This window comes from Vombatus ursinus, unplaced genomic scaffold, assembly GCF_900497805.2.
Source record: "Vombatus ursinus unplaced genomic scaffold, bare-nosed wombat genome assembly UNPS02000577.1, whole genome shotgun sequence".
NCBI lineage: Eukaryota > Metazoa > Chordata > Mammalia > Diprotodontia > Vombatidae > Vombatus > Vombatus ursinus.
In genome coordinates, this window is record NW_020940355.1 from 28,355,344 (window position 1) to 28,376,488 (window position 21,145).

Consider the following 21,145-nt stretch of genomic DNA (forward strand, 5'->3'; position numbering starts at 1 on the left):
ACTATGCGTGTATTAATGTAGCCTAAGGTCAAAGTGACAGCATGGCATAGTGGATAAATGACTGGTCTTGGTGTCAAGAAGACTTGGACTGAAGTTCTGCCTTTGACATTTTAGTTTTGTGACCATGAGTATGTCATGTCACTTAACCTTGGGGGGGGGGTGAGGCAGTTGGGGTTAAGTGACTTACCCAGGATCACACAGCTAGTAAGTGTCAAGTGTATGAGGCTGGATTTGAACTCAGATCTTCCTGACTCCAAGGCTGGAGCTCTATCCACTATGACACCTAACTGCCCTGGAAATTTTTAAACTGTAAGTTACAGATGTGTTGCTGTTCTGCATGGATAGAAAGAGTTAAAGAGGATTGTGTATGAAACCATGACCTTCTGTTAAGTATAGTTTTTTAAAATATATATTAATCTCACTCAACATCCAGTCAGCTAAGAAAGTGGTTTTTTTTTTTTAAATGTGTAAGTCTAACCATGTCAACTCCCACCCCTCTCCCTACCCCCTTCCCAGACACACTCACAAAACTCCCTGTAGAAGAGGTATCCCCCCCAGCAGCCATTATAAAGTGCTTGTTGGGGTTTTAAAAGCTCTTCACAACTTCTCCACTTCCTGCCTTTTCAGTCTTTTTATACTTGATTCTTCTTCACATGCTCTGTAATCCATTTATACTGGTGTACTTGGTATTCCTTACAAGTAGCACTAGAAGTCTTTGTCCCATCTATCCCTGGAATGCTCTTCCTTTTCCTCTTAGTTTTCCTAGCTTCCTTCAAGAATGGGCTTATTAAATCCTGCCTTCTTCAGGAAGCCTTTCTCAGTCCATCAGCTACTAGTACCCTAGTACCTTCCCCTTTGAGATTCTTTCCCATCTACTCTGTATATAGCTTGTGTGTCTCTAGTTATTTACATATTATTTTCCCCATTAGAATGTAAGTTTCTTGAGGTAAAGAGTTTTGTTATTCCATTGCCTGGCCTGTAATAAGTGATTAATAAACACTTTTTGATTGCTTAGTAGTAATTTGGAGCATTCTCCTTCTTCTTCTTCTTCTTCTTTTTTTTTTTTGGTGAGGCAATTCGGGTTAAGTGACTTGCCCAGAGTCACACAGCTAATGAGTATTATGTGTCTGAGGCTGAGTTTGAACTCAGGTCTTCCAGACTTCAGGGCTGGTGCTCTATCCACTGCACCACCTTAGCTACCCCTGGAGCATTCTTTTATACAGTTGATAGCTTACATTTCTTCTTTTTTAAAAATTGCCTGTTCATATCCTTTGATACTTATCTTTCAGGGAATGAATGACTTTTGTTCTTATATACATATATGAATTTCCTATATATTATGAATATTATGCCTTCATCAGAGTATTCTATTACAAAGATTTTCACCAATTAACTGTTTCCCTTCTAATTCTCACACCATTAATTTAGCTTGTTCTGAAGCTTTTCAATTTTATGTAATTGAAAATTTCCATCTTTTTTTTTTAATCTTTTGTTTAGTTAAGTGTGGTGTCGTTTTCCTCTTCCCTTTCCTGCTCCAGCCATAGTTTGAAAGGTATCTCCTTTATAAACCCTTTTTGTTTTTTATTAATGACATATTTGAATCATGTAATACATGTGGAACTTAATGTTATATGATGATTAAGTGAAGAGTTCAGTGACTTTTACCTTCAGACCTCAGACCAATTTCAGATTTCTTTAAGTGGAAATGAGCATCAGAAACTCTGCCCAAGATAGAGTAGGTCAGGATCAGGTATTTAAGCTAATCTTACATTTCCTTAAGTGCTGAAGTGCTGGTATACCTTGATCTGACTATCCCAGCCATTTTACAAGTAGGAAAGTAGTTGTCAGGTAAGACTAAGAATTTTATAGTGTGTTGGTTGTAGTTTCTGTGATTTTTTTTTTCTATCTTCACAGATATCATTGTTGTCACTGTGGGCAGGTAGTCACTCAGGAGTTTGTATGGCAAGTAGGTTTTTTTCTGGTGTTCTTGTATGTGGTTCCTGGCTGGGTCTTACACTGTTTAGAAGCCAGGATGCACAGTATGGCCAAGAGGGTTCTGAGAAATGATGATTGCCCTGTAGATGTAGCATCAGTTACTTTAATTTTTCATCATTGTGTTAGTATCTTTGTAGCAGACAACAACATAGAAAAACCTCAAAAGCAAGAGTAGAGGCCAAGGTTTGAAGATAATTTTTGTTGTTCGTTTGTTTCAGTTGTGTCTAATTCTTTGTGATCCCATTTGAGGTTTTCTTGGCAAAGATACCGGAGTGGTTTGCCATTTCCTTCTCCAGCTCATTTTACAGATGAGGAAACTGAGGCAAACAGGTCACTCAGCCAGTAAGTTTCTGAGTTCAGATTTGAACTCAGGAAGATGAGTCTTCCAGATTCCAGAGAGGGTACTCTGTCCACCTAACTGTTCCTTGAAGAGAATATTGTTTGCAATTCAGTTCACCTGAAAAGAAGCTTGTAATTTTAATGAACTTTGAAGCTCATGCTCAATAGGAGTCAAGAGTGTGATATGACGGCTAAGAAAGCTAGTGTGATTTAAGGCTGTTAGGAGAGTCATCATTTAGGAAGGTGGTAATATCATACCTCAAATACTGTGCTTGTTTATAAAAGAACATTGATAAACTTGATAGTATCTGGAGAAAGGAAGCAGGATGGTAAGATTTCTTAATTCAGCTAGTTGAAGAAGATAAGGATGTTAACTTGGAGAAGAAAAGACATAGGGAGGATATGATAGCTAATTTTAAGTAAAGAAACCAGAAAAGTGAGCCAGGCAGGATTCCCTGGAGGCGGGTAGTGGGAAGTGAGCTAAATATAGTGGACATGGCTAGTGGCTGAAGCAAAGAACTTCTTGGAGTAAGAAGTGGGGATGCTAAGCTGAAATGATCTTGAGGGATCTGCTTGAACATTGGCATTTTGTAATTTGGTATTTGTAAATTGGTATTGATAATTTGTGGACATGGGACACTTTGGAAGAGTACTTTTCTTGGTGAGCTAGTTGTATGCTTTCCTATGTGCAGTAATAGTAAATTAAAATTTACTTAAGTAATTTACTTAAATAATTTAATTTACTTAAGTAATTATTGACAAAGTGTGGTCAAGAATGTATCTTTTAAACAGTGTATTAGGGTGCCTGTCTTCCTTCAGTCCTTCTGACATTGATAAATTTCCCTCTTTTGTCATGTTTGTAAATTTTCTGGATTATGAGGTAAAACCCTATAGTTGTTTTTGATGGTCATTTTTCTTATTAATGATTTGGAGCAGTCTGTCATGGTTGTTAATAGTTTGTGATTCTTCTTTTGAGAAATATTTATCCATAGCTTTTGACCTCTTCTCCATTGGAGGATAGCTTTTGGTCTTAAATATTTGTGTTACTTCTATATGTTTTGGATATGAGATGCTTTTTAGAGATATTTAAGGAAAAGATTTTTTTTCCCATTTGATGACTTCCTTTCTTATCCTACCTGTATTGATTTTGTATCAAATTTTTAAAATTTGGTACAATTAGAATTATCTTTTATTTTTTGTGATCACCTTAATCTCTTATTTCGTTAATAATTCTTTCCCTAACCCATAGCTATGAAATGTACCTAACTTTTTTTTGTTAAAAATAAAATGTTATTGATATCTTCTGTTTTTGCAGCACTTATATTTCCTAAAAATTCCCTCTCCCTTCCCCTCCCAGAAAACTTCTCCCATTACAAAGAATAAAAAGAAGGGAGAAAAGGGAAAAAAAAAATTATTTCTCTAAAGGTAAATGTCTTCTTAAGAGTAAGTTTATGATGCTTAATCAGGGTAGGGGGGAGGTTGGGAGTGGAAAAAGAGACAGGTTTTTATATTCCCTGAAAGAAGTCACAGCAGTCAATCTAATCTGAAAAGCATTGAGCTATATCCTAGAATGTGAAGAGAGAATGGAAAAAATGTTCCTTCCCCAAGGAGCTTACATTTACTTATCTATTAGCTGGCTATGTTGTATAGTGGATAGAGTGTTTGACTTAAGAGCCAAGAAAGATCTGAATTTGAACCCTGTCTCAAACACTTTACAGATGTGTGACTCTTGGCAAGTCTTTTAATCTCACATCCTCAGTTTTCTCATCTGTGAAATGGGGAAATGAAAAGCAGTCACTTAATGGGGTTGGTGTGAGCAAATAAGATAATATAAAAAGTGCTCCTCAAATTTAAAAGCACGATATAGTTCATTAATATACCTCTCTCACTTTATACCTCCCTGTTGAAAAAGAAAGAAAAACAAAACCCTTGTAACAAATATGCATAGTCAAGGAAAACAAAACAAATTCCCTAATTAGCCAAGTCTCAAAACAATGTTTTTCAACCTGTACCCTGATTCTGTTACCCTTTTTTTTTTTTTTTTTTAGGAGATAGTTAGCTTGTTTCATTCAGAGTACTTAAGTCTTTCAAATTTACTTGTCTTTGCAATATTATTGTAAATAATCACTTCATTCTCTACCAGTTCCTATAAGCCTTGCCAGGTTTCTCTGGAACTGCAATCCCCTCCATCATTTCTTAGATCATATTCATCATATTCACATAACATAATTTGTTCAGCCTTTCTCCACATGTGGGTACTCCCTTAGTTTCCAGGGAAATTAAGAATTTCCCAGAAAGGATTGCTTTTAATATTTTTGAGGAGAAAGGCTGAACAATTTGTGACAAAGATAAATAATTTAGCAAAAACATCTGATATAGTGACTGTCTCTGGAAATGTAACATTCTATCCTAGTAGTCCCCTACCTCTCAGCTGTGAAGAGGGAAGATGCTTGGTTTTTTGTTTATTTGGTTTTTGTTTTGTTTTTTTTTGTTTGTTTGTTTTGGTAAGGCAATCAGGGTTAAGTGACTTGCCCAGGGTCACACAGCTAATAAGTGTCAGGTGTCTGAAGCCAAATTTGTATGTTTATTTGTTTTTTAATCTGTTGTTTGGAACTTTTATTGGTTTTTCAATTGCTCTGAGTTTGGTTTGCTTTTACTGATCCTTTCATTTACCTTAAAATCGTTATGTATATTTCTTTGGGTCTGCTTATTGCATTCTATATCAGCTCACATTTTGCTTAATTCTTCATATTCATCATTTCTTTCTTTTTTTAAAAAAATTTTTTTTCTTTAATTTTTAGGCAGTTGGAGTTAAGTGACTTGCCCCAGGGTCACACAGCTAGTAAATGTCAAGTGTTTTGGTCTGAGGGCGGATTTGAACTCAGGTCCTCCTGACTTCAGGGCCAGTGCTGTAATCCACTGCGCCACCTAGCTGCCCCCATCATTTCTTACAGCATGATAATACTTGCTGAAGGTTCTTAAGGAGAGGATTAACCAGCATACTTGTGTTTCTATCAGATTCTGAGACACATAGGACATTGGTTGCTTTAAAACATACAGTATATACATATTTTTTGTAAGATATGCTTTAGTAATTTTCCTGTTTCTATCAGTTTCTAGTGCCAAACTGAAAAGAAAAAAGAACTGGTTTGGAACAGCTATCTATGCAGAATTATCTGTAGATGGAGAAATTAAGAAAACAGCAAAGTCTAGTAGTTCTTCTAATCCAAAGTGGGATGAACAATTAACCGTGTAAGTATTTTGTTTCAGTAACCTGTATGTATGTAACATTATTTCACCATCACATCATACTCTGATACCTCATTATGGCATGGAGGTGACTGTGGGTTCTCAAAAGCTATACAAGTAGTACATAAGCTCAGTTTTGAACTGTAGCTAACAATGATAATAGGTAGCATTTAAATGGTAGCTACTGTGTACCAGGCACTGTGTTAAGTGCTTTACGATTATTATTTCATTTGATGTGCACAGCAAGCCTGGAAGGTAGGTGATATTATTATCCCCATTTTATAGATAAAGAAACTTAGGCAACCAGAGGTAAAGTAAATGACTTTGCCCAGGGTCACACTAGCTAGTAAGTTTCTGAGGCTGAATTTGAACTCGGAGACCTCCTGATTCTAGGCCCAGTACTGTATCCACTGCACCAACCATCTAGCTACCCTACACCATGCCTGGAAAAGCGTAGAATATATTCATTGTTACATACTTGCTACTTTACAAGGACTAGTCTGCCTAAGCACAGAGAGGATCATTGCCAGTAGGCTGACCATTAGGTGATAAATTCTTTGGCATAGTAACCATGAAATAAAGAAAAACACAAGTTGCGTTCAGTCCTGTGGACTGAGTCTTCTTTTATGGACATTGTGGCACTATAGCAGAAAGGGGGGCAGATAGTGCTAAGAACTGCACAGTCTATGTTAAAAGCTATCTTAAATAAAAGATTATTGTCCACCAAGTTGTGGTTCCATGTACTGCTAGGGAAATTGAGTTATATCAGTCTTTGCATTCTCATTGTAAAAGAAACCAGTGCTTACTCATATATTCTCTATGAAGATAGGCAAATAAAGGAGTTACCCATTAGTGAAGTTGATTTCATTGTTATCTCCAAAGAAAACCAGAAATTTAATTTAGGGAAACATTTGCTTATGTTGCCTTACAGTGCTGTTTATAAGCAAAATCATAAAGATCACCGTGAAGATAGTTGGAGTTTATATTGTTGAGGAGATACAGAAATTTTATAAAGGATTTTTTTTTAAAAGACCCTACGATTAAATCATAAATTATATACTTTGATACTCCATGACAGATGTAAAAATCAGCATAGGAGATGTTGGAAAGTATGGCTCATGATTAAGAAATGAAAGAGACCAAAGGTTTAGAATTATAGCATCATAGAGTCAGAGCCAGAGCTGGAAGAGATATTAGAGGCCATTCAGTCCAACCCTCTCATTTTCATGTGACCAAATTGAGACCCAAGAAGGACCTTTTAGTAATTGTTTTGATCACTAAATCATTTTGATTGCTAAAGGCAATTAATTATAGGTACTTACTCACTGTGGCCTCGACTAGGTTGCTTATCATGTAAGTGGGAAAGTACTGGACTTTTAGTCAGAGTACCTCGGGTAAATCCCAGCCCTACTACTCAGTAGTTATGCAACAACACAGAAACCTCATGAATAAACAAGTTATCAAATATTTTTGTCATCATAAATGAATAAATTACACACACACACACACACACACACACACACACACACACACGCAAACATCATCAAATTCCTGGACATTTGAGACCCCATCCAGTCAGGAAGAACTGACAGTAGGAGCATCCTTTCCTTTGCCCATCCCCCAAGGAACCCCAGATGTCTATGCCCTATCTGACTTACTTTGAAAGATATAAACCTTTCCCCCTTGCCTTTCCTTTATCCTTCTTTCAAGCACCCTTGACCCTGAGACCTCACCAGAGAAGAAATGGGGTAGAGCTTCTCTCTTGTTTACTGATCCATCTCTCTGCCATTCTAGACCATCTTTACCCCATGGGGCAGCTAGTTGGGAATAGCAGTGTAGTTGTTCATACTGCTCGGATGAGCTGGGTGTCACCAGTTATAAGCCTTCCTGTGAGATGGAAGATCAGTAGGCCTTAGCATCTATTCTTTCACTGTGTTCCTTTCACTATGTTCTTAAGTCCTCCTGACTTTTCCATCTGCCCTAATGCTATGCCTTCTAGTCTCCTGGACATTATCTGAATATGTGCTTAAAAGGAAAATCACACTGTATGTAATAAATGTTCTCATATACATATTCCCTTCCTCTTCTACTTTGCATGTAGGAATGCTTATTTTATTCAGCCCATAATTTAAAAAAAAAGTGGTGATTGAGCTCTGTCTTGAATGGAGAGAATTTTTTTTGTGAAACAGAGTTGAAGGAGTATTTTCTAGACATGGTTGATAACCAGTGAAAAAGCATGGAGATACAGTTCCCTTTGTGAGGAAGAGAGAGAAGTCCATTTTGGCTATGTCATAGAGTACAGGAAGGGAGGTAATGTATAACAAGACCAGAAAGGTAGGTTGGGGCCAAGTTGTGAAACACACTTTAAAAGCCAAACAAGTTAATATTTTATCCTAAGGTAGTAGGGAACCACTGGAGTTTGTTGAACAGAGTGACATGGTTAGGTCTTCACTTGAGGAAAAGCTAGATTGTTGGAGCATAGATTAGTGTAGGGAGAGATTCAAGGCAAGGAGACCACTTAAAAGACCTTTTCAGTAGTTCAGAGGAGAGATAATGAGTCCCTGACCTCTGGTGATTACTGTACGATTAGAGAGAAGAGTTTGTAGATGTAGAAAAAGTAAGATTTGGCAACTGGCTGGATATCAGTAGGGTATGGAAGCAAAATGAGTGAGGACTTGGGGATAGTGCCAAAGTTATGAACTTTGGGGACTGTAAAAATTATGGTGACCTTGGGAGAGGAGAGAAAGAAGGTAAGTTATATTTTGGACATATTGAGTTTGAGATGTCTGTGAGACTTCATTTGAAATATCCAATATGCTATTGGCAGTGTGGCAGTTGAACTCAGGAGAGAGATGAGCTGGATATACATAGTATAGTATATGTCTTGTATATATATATTTTTGCTCTGTCCATATCCACATCCACAGGGTGTATTTAACCATATAATATATACATATACATACATACATACATACACACATACATACATACATACATATATACACCCACATACACACATATGCATACACATACACACATACATGTAAGTGTGTATAAAACAGGCTACATCTCTTTCCAGAGTTTTGTATCCACATCTCCAACTGCCTATTGAACACTTCAAACTGGTTGTCCTAAAAATATCTCAAACTCAGAATAACTTATTCTCATTGCCCAAAATTCTCCCCTGTTCTAAGGCCACCATCATTTTTACACCTCACTGATATCCTGTCTGTTGCCGCATCTTACTGTTTCTATAGCCACAAGATATCTGACATTTGACCCCTTCTCTCTAATCACATATTCACTGCCATAGATCAGGTGATTAATTTTTGACAAACAAGGACTATCTACAGAAATTTAGAGAGGCTAAATCCAAGGACCAGAAAGTCTGCTTAAGATGAAATCGTTTAGTCCTTGAAGTGACTGAATTGTAGTATTTATCAGCAGGTTGATCTTTGGACCTCTAAGACGAATGAGCCATGACTTCTGGTCTGAGACTTTATCCACTATTCTCTCTCTTTCTCCCTTTTTTCTTTCCCCCATTTCCCAGTACACAGACACAAATACGCACATATCCAGATCTATGATAAATATTTATAGTTAGCTGAGTAACATCATGGTTAGAGTGCTGCACCTGGAGTCAGGAAGACATGAGTTCAAATTTGACCTCAGATTCTTACTAGCTGTGTTACTTTAGGTAAGTCACTTAATCTCTATCTCAGTTGCCTCATCTGCAAAGTGGAGTAATAACAACATATCTCCAGGATTGTTGTGAGGATAAAATGAGATAGTTGTAAAGATCTTTGCAAACCTTAAAGTACTGTGTAATTGCTATTTATATTCTATGTACATATACATACCTGTATCTCCAGATCTCTTTATGTAGATATATAGCTTTATATATGTATTTATACATAGATCTGGATATATACATATGTGAGTGTACTGGTTTATGTGTATATGTTACTCACATATACATATGTGTAAGGGGAGGGGATTGAGAATAGTAGATAAAGCCCTAGACTGGGAATTGGGTCATGTGGCTGAGAGGCCCATAGACTTACCTGATTATCTGTATTATGTTTCAGCTACTTCTAGGATTTGTCATTTCATCTGTGTAGGTACTTGCTCCATTGAATGAGATGATAGCTTCTTTACACCTCTGAAAATAATCTTTGTGAGTTGTTACGACCAAAAAAATTAATTACATGGTGACTAGTCATTCGTGATGAACATCTCTTGATTAAGCTAGGTTATTCCTCAAAACTATAGGCTATTGTTCATGGAAAGTCCTGTCATCTTAGGCATGACTAAATCATTTGTGTGCTAATGTTATTGGGATTTTAATGGAGCTGCATTAATAGAGCTATGTTGTCTACAGTGGGAGAGGCAGTACACAGTAAGCAGCCCTGATCAGACCACATCTAGTGTATCATTCAGTTTGAGGTGACACATTTTAGGAAGTTTATTACCAAGTTCCAAGGTATATAAAGAAAGGAAAGTGTAATTATAAGGAGACTGAAAACTTTGTCATAGTACAATCTATTGAATTAACTGGTGATGGCAAAAAGACTTAGTGGGGAACCTGAGAGATCCTTTCACATGAAAGAGGGACCATACTTGTTCTGCTTTGACATAGTGAGCAGAATGAGGAGCAGTGGGGGGGCGTTTCAAAAAAACATATTGCGGCTTGATCTAAGGGAAAGCTTACTTACAAATATAGATATTTAAAAGTGAAATGGGTTGCCTTGAGAGCTAGTACATTTTTCCTCAGTGAAGATCTTCAAGGAAAAACAAAAAGACTGATATATTAGGGATATTGTAGTATGTATCAGTTCAGATCTGGTTTAGATGGACTCTGAGATTCCTCTGAGATTCTGTGAGTCATCTATACTCTGTAGTATTTTGGAAATATAAGGCACATTAATTTCATTGATTCTGAATGAATAGAATGTAATGTGGCATGAGTCACTAGAATCCCTGCTACTATTAAAAGAACAAGAGGAAGACCACCTAGCACCTTGAGTGTAATGCCCTTTCCTAGATTTATAGAAAGGATGACATGGACAAGAGTCTTATAGGATAGTCAGGCAAGCGTGGATGGCTGTGTTTTAATGTGAAGCATCAGAGGAACAACACTGATATGGTCAAAGGTCCATATGAATATTGGTGTCTTCTCTAGTAGATACTGTAAAACTTCATTAATTCAGACTCTGCTAATTGAAAATTTGTAATCAAGGACAGAGACAAGATAGTGGAGAAAAGGCAGGGGTTTGCCTGAACTCTCTCAAATTCCCCTGCAAACAACTTTAAGTAATGCCTCAAAATGAATTCTAGAGCAGTAGAACTCAGAAAAGGATGTAATGAAACAATTTTCCAGCTCAAGGTAACTTACACGATCAGGAAAAATCTGTCATACTGGGTAAGAGTGGTCCAGTATGGGCTGCTCCAGCACAGGTCTTGCCCTATCAGACCAGTAGCAGGTTTTGGGGGCAAATGAATCAGCAGTGGCAGTGGAGGCTTCCAGAGCTTTCAGCTCACAGATAGTAAGGGGGATTGACAACTGGTCAGAAGACTAAAGGGGTCCCTTTGCTGGCACTGGGTACAAGACTTTGTTGCATTTGCGCATACGTAGATCCAGGTCACAGTCCCAGGATGAATAGGAGCACTAGCATACCAAAGCTTGTGGTCTCAGAGGAGCGGGGATCTTGCTTACAGTTCTAGGGTGGAAAAGAGTGCTTGTGGTTGCTCACAGACCAGAGCACAGACCATGAGAGTAGTAATCACACATCTCCTTAGATTATACCACCTTGGAAGAACTGAAAACTTACAGATTCTCAGAACTAGTTATGAAAACACCTGGACAAAAAACCTGAAGCTTGAGACAGTGCTGTCTCTACCTTAGGAGCAGAGTCCAACTTCAACATCAAGTTAAAAGGCTGGAAAAATGAGCAAAGAACAAAAAAGAACCTGACAATACAAAGTTACTGTGATGATAGGGAAGATGAAAACACAAACTCACAGCTATATCTAAAGCCTCAAAGAAAAATGTAAATTGGTCTCAGGCCCAAAAAAGAATTTCTGGAAGAGCTGAAAAAAGATTTTAAAAATCAAATGAGAAGTAGAGGAAAATTTGGGAAAATAAATGAATGATGCAAGAAAATCATGAAAAAAGTCAACAGCTTGGTAAAGTTAGGCACAAAAAAAAGGAGAAGAAAATAACTTCTTAAAAAACAGAATAGGCCAAATGGTAAAGGAGGCACAAAAATCCACTGAAGAGAACTCCTTAAAAAGGAGAAGTGGCCAAATGGGAAAAGATATACAAAAATTCACTGAAGAGAAAGACTCCGTTAAAAGTAGAATTGGCCAAATAGAAAAGGGGATACACAAGCTCACAGAAGAAAAAACTGTTTAAAAATTAGAATTGGGCAAGTGGAAGGGAATTACTTCATGAGACATCAAGAAGCAATAAAACAAGATCAAAAAATGAAAAATTAGGAGACAATGTGAAATATCTCATTGGAAAAACAACTGACTTGGAAAAATTGATCAAGGAAAGATAATTTAAGAATTATTGGACTACTTGAAAGTCATAATCAAAAAAAGAACCTAGACGTCATTTTTCAAGAAATTATCAAGGGAAACTGCCCTGACGTCCTAGAACCAGAGGATAAAATAGAAATTGAAAATTCACAAGTCACCTCCTGTAAGAAATCCCAAGATGAAAATTCCCAATATTATAGCCAAATTCCAGAGCTCTCAGATCATGGAGAAAATATTGCAAAGCAGCCAGAAGGAAACAAATCAAATATCATGGAGCTAAAGATAATAGCATAACCCACGATTTAGAAGTTTCTCCATTAAAGAATTGGATGGGTTGGAATATGATATTCCAGAGGGCAAAGGAGCTAGGATTACAACCAAGAATCACTTACCCAGCAAACCTGAGTATAATGCTTCATGGAGGGAAAAATGGATATCCAATGAAATAGAGGATTTTCAAGCATTCCTGATGAAAAGACCAGAGCTGAATAGAAAATTTGGCTTTCAAATACGAGACTCAAGAGAAGCATAAAAGGTAAACAGGAAAGAGAAACCATAAGAGATTCAGTAAGGTCAAACTCTTTATATTTCCACGTGGGAAGATAATACTTTTAACTCCTAAGAATTTTCTCATTACTAAGGTAATGAAAAAGAAGGAACATATATATATAGATAGGGCACAGGTGTGAGTTGAATATGATGGGAAATCTTTAAAAGAAAAAATTAAGAGGTGAGAAAGAGACTGGGAGAAGGGGAAAGGGAGAGGTAGAATGAGTTGAATTATCTCACTTAAAAGAAGCGCAAAAGAGCTTTTGTAGTACAGTGGAGAGAAAGATGGAGGAGGTGGGGAGGAACATTTGAACCTTACTCTCACTAGAATTGGTGAAAAATATGGTGAAAAATGCTATCTGCCTCCAGAGAAAGAACTTGATGGGATCTGAATACAGATTGAGGCATACTTTTTAAAATTTTTATTTTTCTTGGTTTTTTTTTTGTTTGTTTGTTTGTTTGTTTTTGGAGGGGGGTAGGTTGTATTTTTTTTTCCACAACATGATTAATGTGGAAATATGTTTTGTATGACTGAACATGTACAACCAGATTGTTTGCCTTCTCAGTGAGGGGGAAAGGAAGGAGGGAAGGAGATGACTTGGAACTCAAAAAAAAATGTTAAAATTTGTTTTACATGTAATTGAGGGAAAATAAAATATTAAATATACCCAAAAAATGATGAGCAAGAAAAACCTAGGAAGACTTACATGAAGTGGTGCAAAGTGAAATGAGCAGAACCAGGAGAACATTATACATATTAGTATTGTACAGTGATCAACTGTGAATGACTTAGCTATTCTCAGCAATATAGTGATCTATTTCAGAAGGTCTTATGATGTTAAAAAGCTTTAATTACATGTAATTAAGAAAAATAAAATAAAAATTAAATGTTAATATAAAGGAAAAGTTACAACCAGAGAAGTGAAGTCAAATTTTTATTTTTGCATTATATAAGTTGCAGAGTTGGAAAGAACATTAGAAATCATATACATGTATATGTGTGTATGCACACGCGCGCGCACACACACACACACACACACACACACACACACACACAACCTCATTTTACAGATAACCAAATTGAGACCCAAATAAACAAAGAGACTTCTAAGGTCACATGGGCTTCATGTCAGGACCATGTCACAAATCCAGGTCTCCATTCTTAATTCACTACTCTATCTTCTATACCAAAAAACGGACTTACTAAGAAATTTAATAGTATAAATAAGACTTTAAGGAAATGTTAACCTGAGATTGCCCTATTTTTTGACATTTTTTTCTCTATTTCTCAGATAAGCTCATAGATCTTAGATAAAGTGCTATATAGTTAAATCTTATGGAACTTATTTAATACAGATTTAAAAACTTGTTTTGACATGTCAACCAGGTACTAGCAACCAATGTCAAGTACTTTATAAGCCCTTATTTATATTAAAATACAGTTGCTATATAAGGAAAATAAACTTTTTAGTCTATACTTTAACATGATAATTACAAATCAATTTTATCTATTCATTAGCTCTATCCTTATTTGTCATGTTTGTCTATTTCAAGTTCCTGTTTGTAGTTAAGTAATAAGGAGCATTTTAAAAATATTCTATATTCTATATTTCAAGTGATTTGTGGATTAAAACTAGGTTTCTCTGACATAGAATTTGTGAGGTTTTACTAGTAGGAAGGGCAGCTAAGTGGCAAAGTGAATAGAGTTCCAGGCCCGGAGTCAAAAAGACTACTCTTTCAGAGTTCAAATCCAGCCTCAGATACTTACTAGCTGTGTGACCCTGGGCAAGTCACTTAACCCTGTTTGCCTCAGTTTCCTCATTTGTAAAATGAGCTGGAGAAAGAAATGGCAAACCACTCCAGTATCTTTGCCAGTAAAACACCAAATTGGGTCATGAAGAGACAGACGCAACTGAATGTGACTGAATAACAACAACAGCCATACTAAGAAATTATTATAAAGGTATTAATAGCATGGAAAGAGCACTGGACTTGAATTCAGGAGGGTCCTAGCTTCGAATCTTTTCTTTGCTGCATACAGCTCCATGCTGTTAGCTGAACTTTAGTTTCATCATTTGTAAAATGGGGAATAGTTATTTTTGCAGTGTTACAGTGTGGTTGTGAGGAAAATGCTTTATAAACATAAAGCACTATATTTATGTAAGCTATTGTCATTCCTCATGTCTTGTATCTTTTTTGTTCTGATTTTTGACTATAGGAATGTGACACCTCAGACCACATTGGAATTTAGAGTGTGGAGTCATCACACTTTAAAAGCAGATGCATTATTAGGAAGAGCAACAGTAGACTTGAGACAAGCCCTTGAAATACACAATAGAAAATGTAAGTCTTTTGTTCTAATTTCTATTTTACTTTATGTTATTATATACATTTTTAAAAATTACATGAGCGAGCAAGAAGTCACTTGGTATGTTTGCTATAAAGTTTTATTATTATGAGGTAATTTCAGTTTTTAAAATGTAAATTTAAAAATCAATTACCTTTATCCGTCTCATGAATTTGCTGAATAAATTCTCTATCAGCGTCCCTCATTTATTGTTTTTAGATGCAGTTGTGAGCAAGGAGGGAAGTGGGGGAAGGGAGGTGGCTAGGTAATGCCAGGTGGATATAGTCCTGGGCCAGGAGTCAGGAAAACCTGAGTTCACATCTCTTCTTAGACACTTACTAGCTTTGTGTCCTCTTGGCAAGTCACTTAACCTCCTTTTGCCTCAAATTCCTCAACTGTAAAATAGGGATCATAATAGCACCTACCTTACAGGGTTGTTGTGGAAACCAAGTGAAATAACATTTGTAAAGTGCTTAGCACAATTTCTGGGGCATAGTAGGCACTTAATAAATGCATATTCCTTTTCCCTTACCTACTCAGTTTTGATGAGTGTTGTTCTTGACTTTGAGCCCTTGCCTTCTGGAATATCGTATTCCAAATTCTCCACTTTATAGTAGTGGCTGCTAAATCATGGGTGATCCTGATTGTGATTCCTTGGTACTTGAATTCTTACCTTCTGGCTACTTGCAGTATTTTTTCTTTGACTTGGAATTTCTGGATTTCTGCTGTGTTGTTCTTAGGCATTTTTATTTTGGGATTTTTTTCAGAGGTGACTGATGGATTCTTTCTACTTTTACTTTGCCTTCTAGTTCAAAGATATCTTGACAGTTTTCTTTTAAGAGTTTTTGAAGTAAGTGTTTAGGTTTTTTGTTTTGTTTTGGTTATTTTTGGTCCTGGCATTCAGATAGTCCAATGATTCATAATTTTTTCTTCCCACTGTTTTCTAGGGCAGCTGTTTTATTTTTTGCTGTGAAATTTCCATTTTCTTTTTTTTTTTTCAGCCTTTTGACTTTGCTTTAATATTTATTTTTTCCTCATAAAGTCATTGGTTTCTGTTTGGTCCATTTAATTTTCAGGGAGTTTGTTGCTTGGGTGATATTTTGTACCTCTTGTGTTAAGCTGTTAATTCCCTTTCCAATTCCTCCTTCCTTAGTTGTCATTTCTGTTCCATTTTTTTCCTCAAACACTCATTGCATTTATTTAAAACATTTTTTAAAATTCTTAAACACTTAGCTTCAACTTTTCCAGAAATTCTAGTTGAGTTTGTGTCCAGACTGTGTTTTTCTCTGCGGCAATGATTATAGATGTTTTGGAGTCATTCTCTTCTGTTTTTGTGTCTTGATTTTCCTTGCTATCATGATGGCTTGTTATGGTGAGATTCCCCCCACCCCCGACCTAGTTCTTCTTGGAACTTAAGGCTTGGCTTTGTACCACTTCTGGAGGGAAGGTCTGTGCTGGTCCTTTTGCAGCTTTCTTGGGTTGTTGAAAGTTGTGCTATTCCGTTATGTCTGGGACTGGCTTGGGACCTGCAAGCTTTCAGCGCTCTGGAAGTGGGCTGATCCAGGGTAAGGTCTGATTGTTGCCCATCCTGGACTGAGCTCTGCAAAATCCTTACCTGGGTTTGAGACTGAGTAAAAGTGGACTGTGGCTGGACTTGACCTCATCATCCTGAAAAGCTCTTTTGGCTTAGATCAGGCAGAATTGTAGGCTTTTCTTCAGCCTGGAATTCTACCCTGGTTGTACTTCTGTAGGCTGTGCTAGACTATGGAAGTGAGACACTGCTTTGCACCTGAGTTCTGAGCCACATCACAGCTGCTGTTGCTGCTAGCTTTTGAACTTCCTTCTTTCTCTGTGCACCACACAGGGCCTCCCTGTTTTGGAATGCCACAACCTTGCACAGGTCCCCATCTTACTCTACTTTGCATCTCTGATCCAGGACTAGGTAATAGGTAACAGAACTGCCAATTGGTACTTTTTCTTATCATATTGTACCTGTGTAGGTCTGGGCATGTCTCAATATGAGTCTTACACCAACTTTTTCCCTGGTATATAGCTTCTGCCTTGTATCTTGAGTGCTCCATGCACCATGTTCCTGGCACAATGCCTGTAATCAGTGCCCTAAGTCTTTCCTAACTGTCTTCCTATACTTAGGTAGGCTGGATAAAGGATTCGCTGTGACTTTTTCTGCATTTCCCCATCAGGTTTCAGGCTGGTAAATTTGCTAGATATGTTAGAAGTTTGTGGAGAGGAACTTGGATATATAGCTTCCTGTCACTCCACCATCTTGGCTCTGCTCCCCATGTTAATTTAATTTAAATTTATTTTTAATGACTAGTCTTATCGACAAGGAGAAAAATTCTGTTTGGTGTTATTTGATGGAGACATTTGCATGACCCAAAATATCTTCCCTATTAGCTTTTCCTTAGGACTAACTCCTTCCTAACCATCCTAACCATTCTTCTGCATACAGTTCTATGTGAGAAATATGTGGATAGTTTTTTCTAGGAGGCCATCTCTAACTGTTCATTAATTTAGTAAAGTAAATTATGCCTTGAGAGGCAGTATGGCAATATAATAAAAAGAAAACTGGACCTAGAAGCAAAAAGCCTGGGTTCAAATGCTGTCTTGTTGAAGAAGCCACCAACAAACTGTTTAATTTCCCTGAGTCTGTTTCCTTGTGTGTAAAATGCAGATAATAATACTTACCTCTTACTAAGTTGTTGTACGACTCAGATGTGGTAATGTAAGTAAAAGAAATTTGTAAATCATATTAGTTATTGTGAGATGTCATTATTCTTTAGAAATCATAATGGAGAAGTGCTGAGTGGCTGTGAACTAGTTCAAACCCAAGATGATGGGTGACTAGGTGAAGAGAGTCTTTGCTGTAGAAGGAGAGAATGCCATCAGTACGAAGAGTTCGTAGTTGTGTTAAGTAATAGTTTATACTAATTAACTATTGTAACTAAAAAAAAAAAAACGTTAAGAACCTCTTATATGTATTTCTCTGGGCTATGCCTTTGTTTTATGTTTCATTATTATATTGATTCAGAGGATTTTCAAACTGGGAAGATGACTTTGAGAGAAAGTTTAAACCTTTCTTGATTTGTAACTGAAAAAGTAAGGTCCTGAGAAGCTCAAACTTACTCAGAGTCATGCAGCTTGTCAACTAAGACCAGAAGCCAAGTCTCTTGACTTCCAGTTTAGCTCTAGAGACAGAGAATGGAAACTAAATTTGGAGTTAGAAAAGACCTGGGTTCAAATTCTACCTCTAACACTGAAGTGATTCACTTATAGGGCTGTTGTAACGGTCAAATGAATTTATATATGTGTATATATATATATATATGTATAGAAAGCCCTTGGCAAACTTTAAAATAAAAATGTAAGCTACTATTATTGTTTTCATGATACCATGCTTCCTTCCATGTGCTATTATTATATGTGGTATAATGTAGTGGAAGCCCTTTCTTTGATATCGTACTATAGCTATTCCCATAATTTAAGAATATGATCTTAGCTCCTTTGGGAAACTAGAACTGCAGAGTTTTCAAGGACTGTTCATAGTAGAGAGTCACTGCAATTCTGAATTTTTAATATTTCTCTACCTCCTTCCTATAGGGTTCTACTTTTAGAAAATGTTTTATTTTCTAAGACTAATGAAAGAAAATAAAGATTCCTTAAGAAAAAAGAAAAAGTTAAAACAGTGATAATAGTTGAAAACAGTGTCTGTTCACTCTCTCACTGGGACAGGGGAACAAGATCTGTAATTGAAGCTACCTGGAGATTTCCATTAGTGAATTGTTGATTTTATTTTGTTTTTGGAAACTAATGGCTTTTACTTAGCACAATAAGACTGGTTCTTGATAACTAAGTAAAATTAAGTTTGCACATTTGATTCCTAGCTCATTGGAGGTAAAGGAAAGGAAGAACTCTATTGGTAACTAGAGTATATACATATTAAACATCAAGTTCATGAACTTAATCACAATCATCAGAACTAGTTGACACTTTCAACAGATTTCACCTTTGCCAGTGCAGAAATTTAAATTCAGGGCAAATATTTCAAAAGAGCCTATGTCCAGTTTATTGGTATCAGAAATATTTGCTATTACATATGCTCTTGGACTTCCACAAGCTGTCTGCTTATTAACCTACTTGTATGCTATAGGGATAAAACTGATGGGGAAAATGGACAGGTTAAAGATAGAAAGATGGAATAATTAAGATGAGATTGAGAGAGGGCTGACCAGTGATTTTTAGCTAGTAACTGTGAAGTTGTATCTTGCTAGGGGGAAAAAGAGAGAGAGAGAGAGACAGAGAGAGAGAGAGACAGAGAGTGTGGTTTGTTTGTTTTTTGGTTTTTTGTTTCCCAAGAGTTGTTAGGAACTGTATTATAATAAGCTTGTTTGGTTTTTTAGAAATCTCTTTTATTTAAAAATGTCATTTCATGTCAAAAGCTTCTGAATTTGAATGTTTCTTTTTTTGTAGTGGAAAGAGTGGAAGAACAATTAAAACTCTCCTTGGAGAACAAGAGTGGAATAGTACAAACTGGTGAACTGACAGTTGTGCTTGATGGATTGGTGGTTGAGCAAGAAACGCTAACAAATTGCCCTTCAGCAACAGCCAGTAAGCGAATTTATATGCCCTTTAAAAATAAATAAATAATATATGCTATTTCATTGAGGGAGAAAAAAAGCCCCATTTTTATTTGTTTCTTATTATTTAGTAGAAGTACAGCAGAATGGTGATGCCATGTATGAAAACAGAGAAACTTCAGCAAGGACTACAACCAGGTTAGAAATACTTAATTTTAATATTTGTGCCAGTGAGAAGAAGTGCATTTCCAATATTTGGAACTTTTCAAATTTAATTTTTATGCTTGTGCAATTAAAGTTTTCTTATCCAAATATAATTCAAAATTGTCTAAGAAAATAGTAACCTTTTTCCTTGTAAAAATAAACAGTTCTCTAGAAAAGATGATCCTTCTCACAAGAATTCTTAACCTTTTTTGTGTCATGGATCCCTTCCCAGGATAATGTTTTTAATTACATAAAATAGCATAAATAGGGATACAAATAAAATCAATTATATTGAAATAGAGTTATCAAAATATTTTAAAAAATAAGTTCCAGGATCCCTGGGTTAAGACCTCTTGCTCTAGTATAATTTTACCAGTATGAAAGACACTAAAAGATAGAAAGACTCTAAAAGATAGAAACTAAGGCCCAGAAATATAAGAACTTACAGATTTTTAATTGACTTGTTTATTGTTTAAAGTAGCCCATGAATGAGTTCTGACATTTGTTGAGTTACATAGTTATTAATAGTTCTAGTATCCTGTATAAAAACCTGAAAAGTTAGTATTAGAGAAATGAGATATTATTTAAAGAAAACATTTACCATATTTATGATGATGCTCAGTATTGAGACTGTGAAACGAGTTATTTGCCATAGGTAACAGTTCATTTTGGTGGTACTATGAATTTTTTTATTTATAATAAACAGAGAGACCTTAAATGTCACTTTGCTGAAATTTGTTATGTTTAGTAGATTTGATATAAGGTAGTTTAGGATCTGAGGGTTTTCTTTGATGAAATATAGAAAATACCTCATAAAGAGGTGGTTTCCCGTGTTAGACAGATATCTAGCATGTACCCTTTCTCAAGGTGTTAATTTGAGCTAACATGTGTGCCATATGTTAACTTTTATAATTCTTTTGTACATTATTTGACCTGTTGTGGAAATCAAAGTTTTTGTTATTTAAGTTTCTACCAGTGTTTTTTAAAACATAGTTCTTGCTCAATATTTGTTGATTTAATTTCTAGCATTTTTTTACTATGGTATTTTAAAAGGATTCCATATTGTTATTTTTCATAAAGATATAGACACTGGTGGAAGTTTATTCATATTCTTTTTTACAACTCATTAAATTGATATGCTTTTGTGAGTTTTGTGAGAAATGCGTGCTCTACATATTATTTTGCATTGTGATATCTAAATGTTAGAATTGCTTATACTCTTGTACTTACTACTTTTCTTCTGGTTGAAAAATTGAATTTGTAATATAGTGAGATATACATTTCTGTTATTTTATGTATGTGTTTTAAGACAAAGAAAGGAATT

At 36.0% G+C, this 21,145-nt stretch overlaps 1 protein-coding gene across 4 annotated transcripts in view; it reads left to right on the plus strand.

Moving 5' to 3' along the window:
* Positions 1-21,145, plus strand: part of WWP1 (WW domain containing E3 ubiquitin protein ligase 1) — a 112,045-nt gene that overhangs the window by 23,965 nt on the left and 66,935 nt on the right. For 3 of the 4 annotated variants that reach the window (XM_027842434.1, XM_027842617.1, XM_027842502.1), the window contains 4 exons: positions 5,448-5,586; positions 14,894-15,018; positions 19,511-19,648; positions 19,749-19,815. In XM_027842434.1, coding sequence (XP_027698235.1) covers positions 5,448-5,586; positions 14,894-15,018; positions 19,511-19,648; positions 19,749-19,815 — 469 coding nt within the window. The remainder of the gene's footprint in view (positions 1-5,447; positions 5,587-14,893; positions 15,019-19,510; positions 19,649-19,748; positions 19,816-21,145) is intronic. The other variant, XM_027842552.1, reaches the window with a different exon arrangement.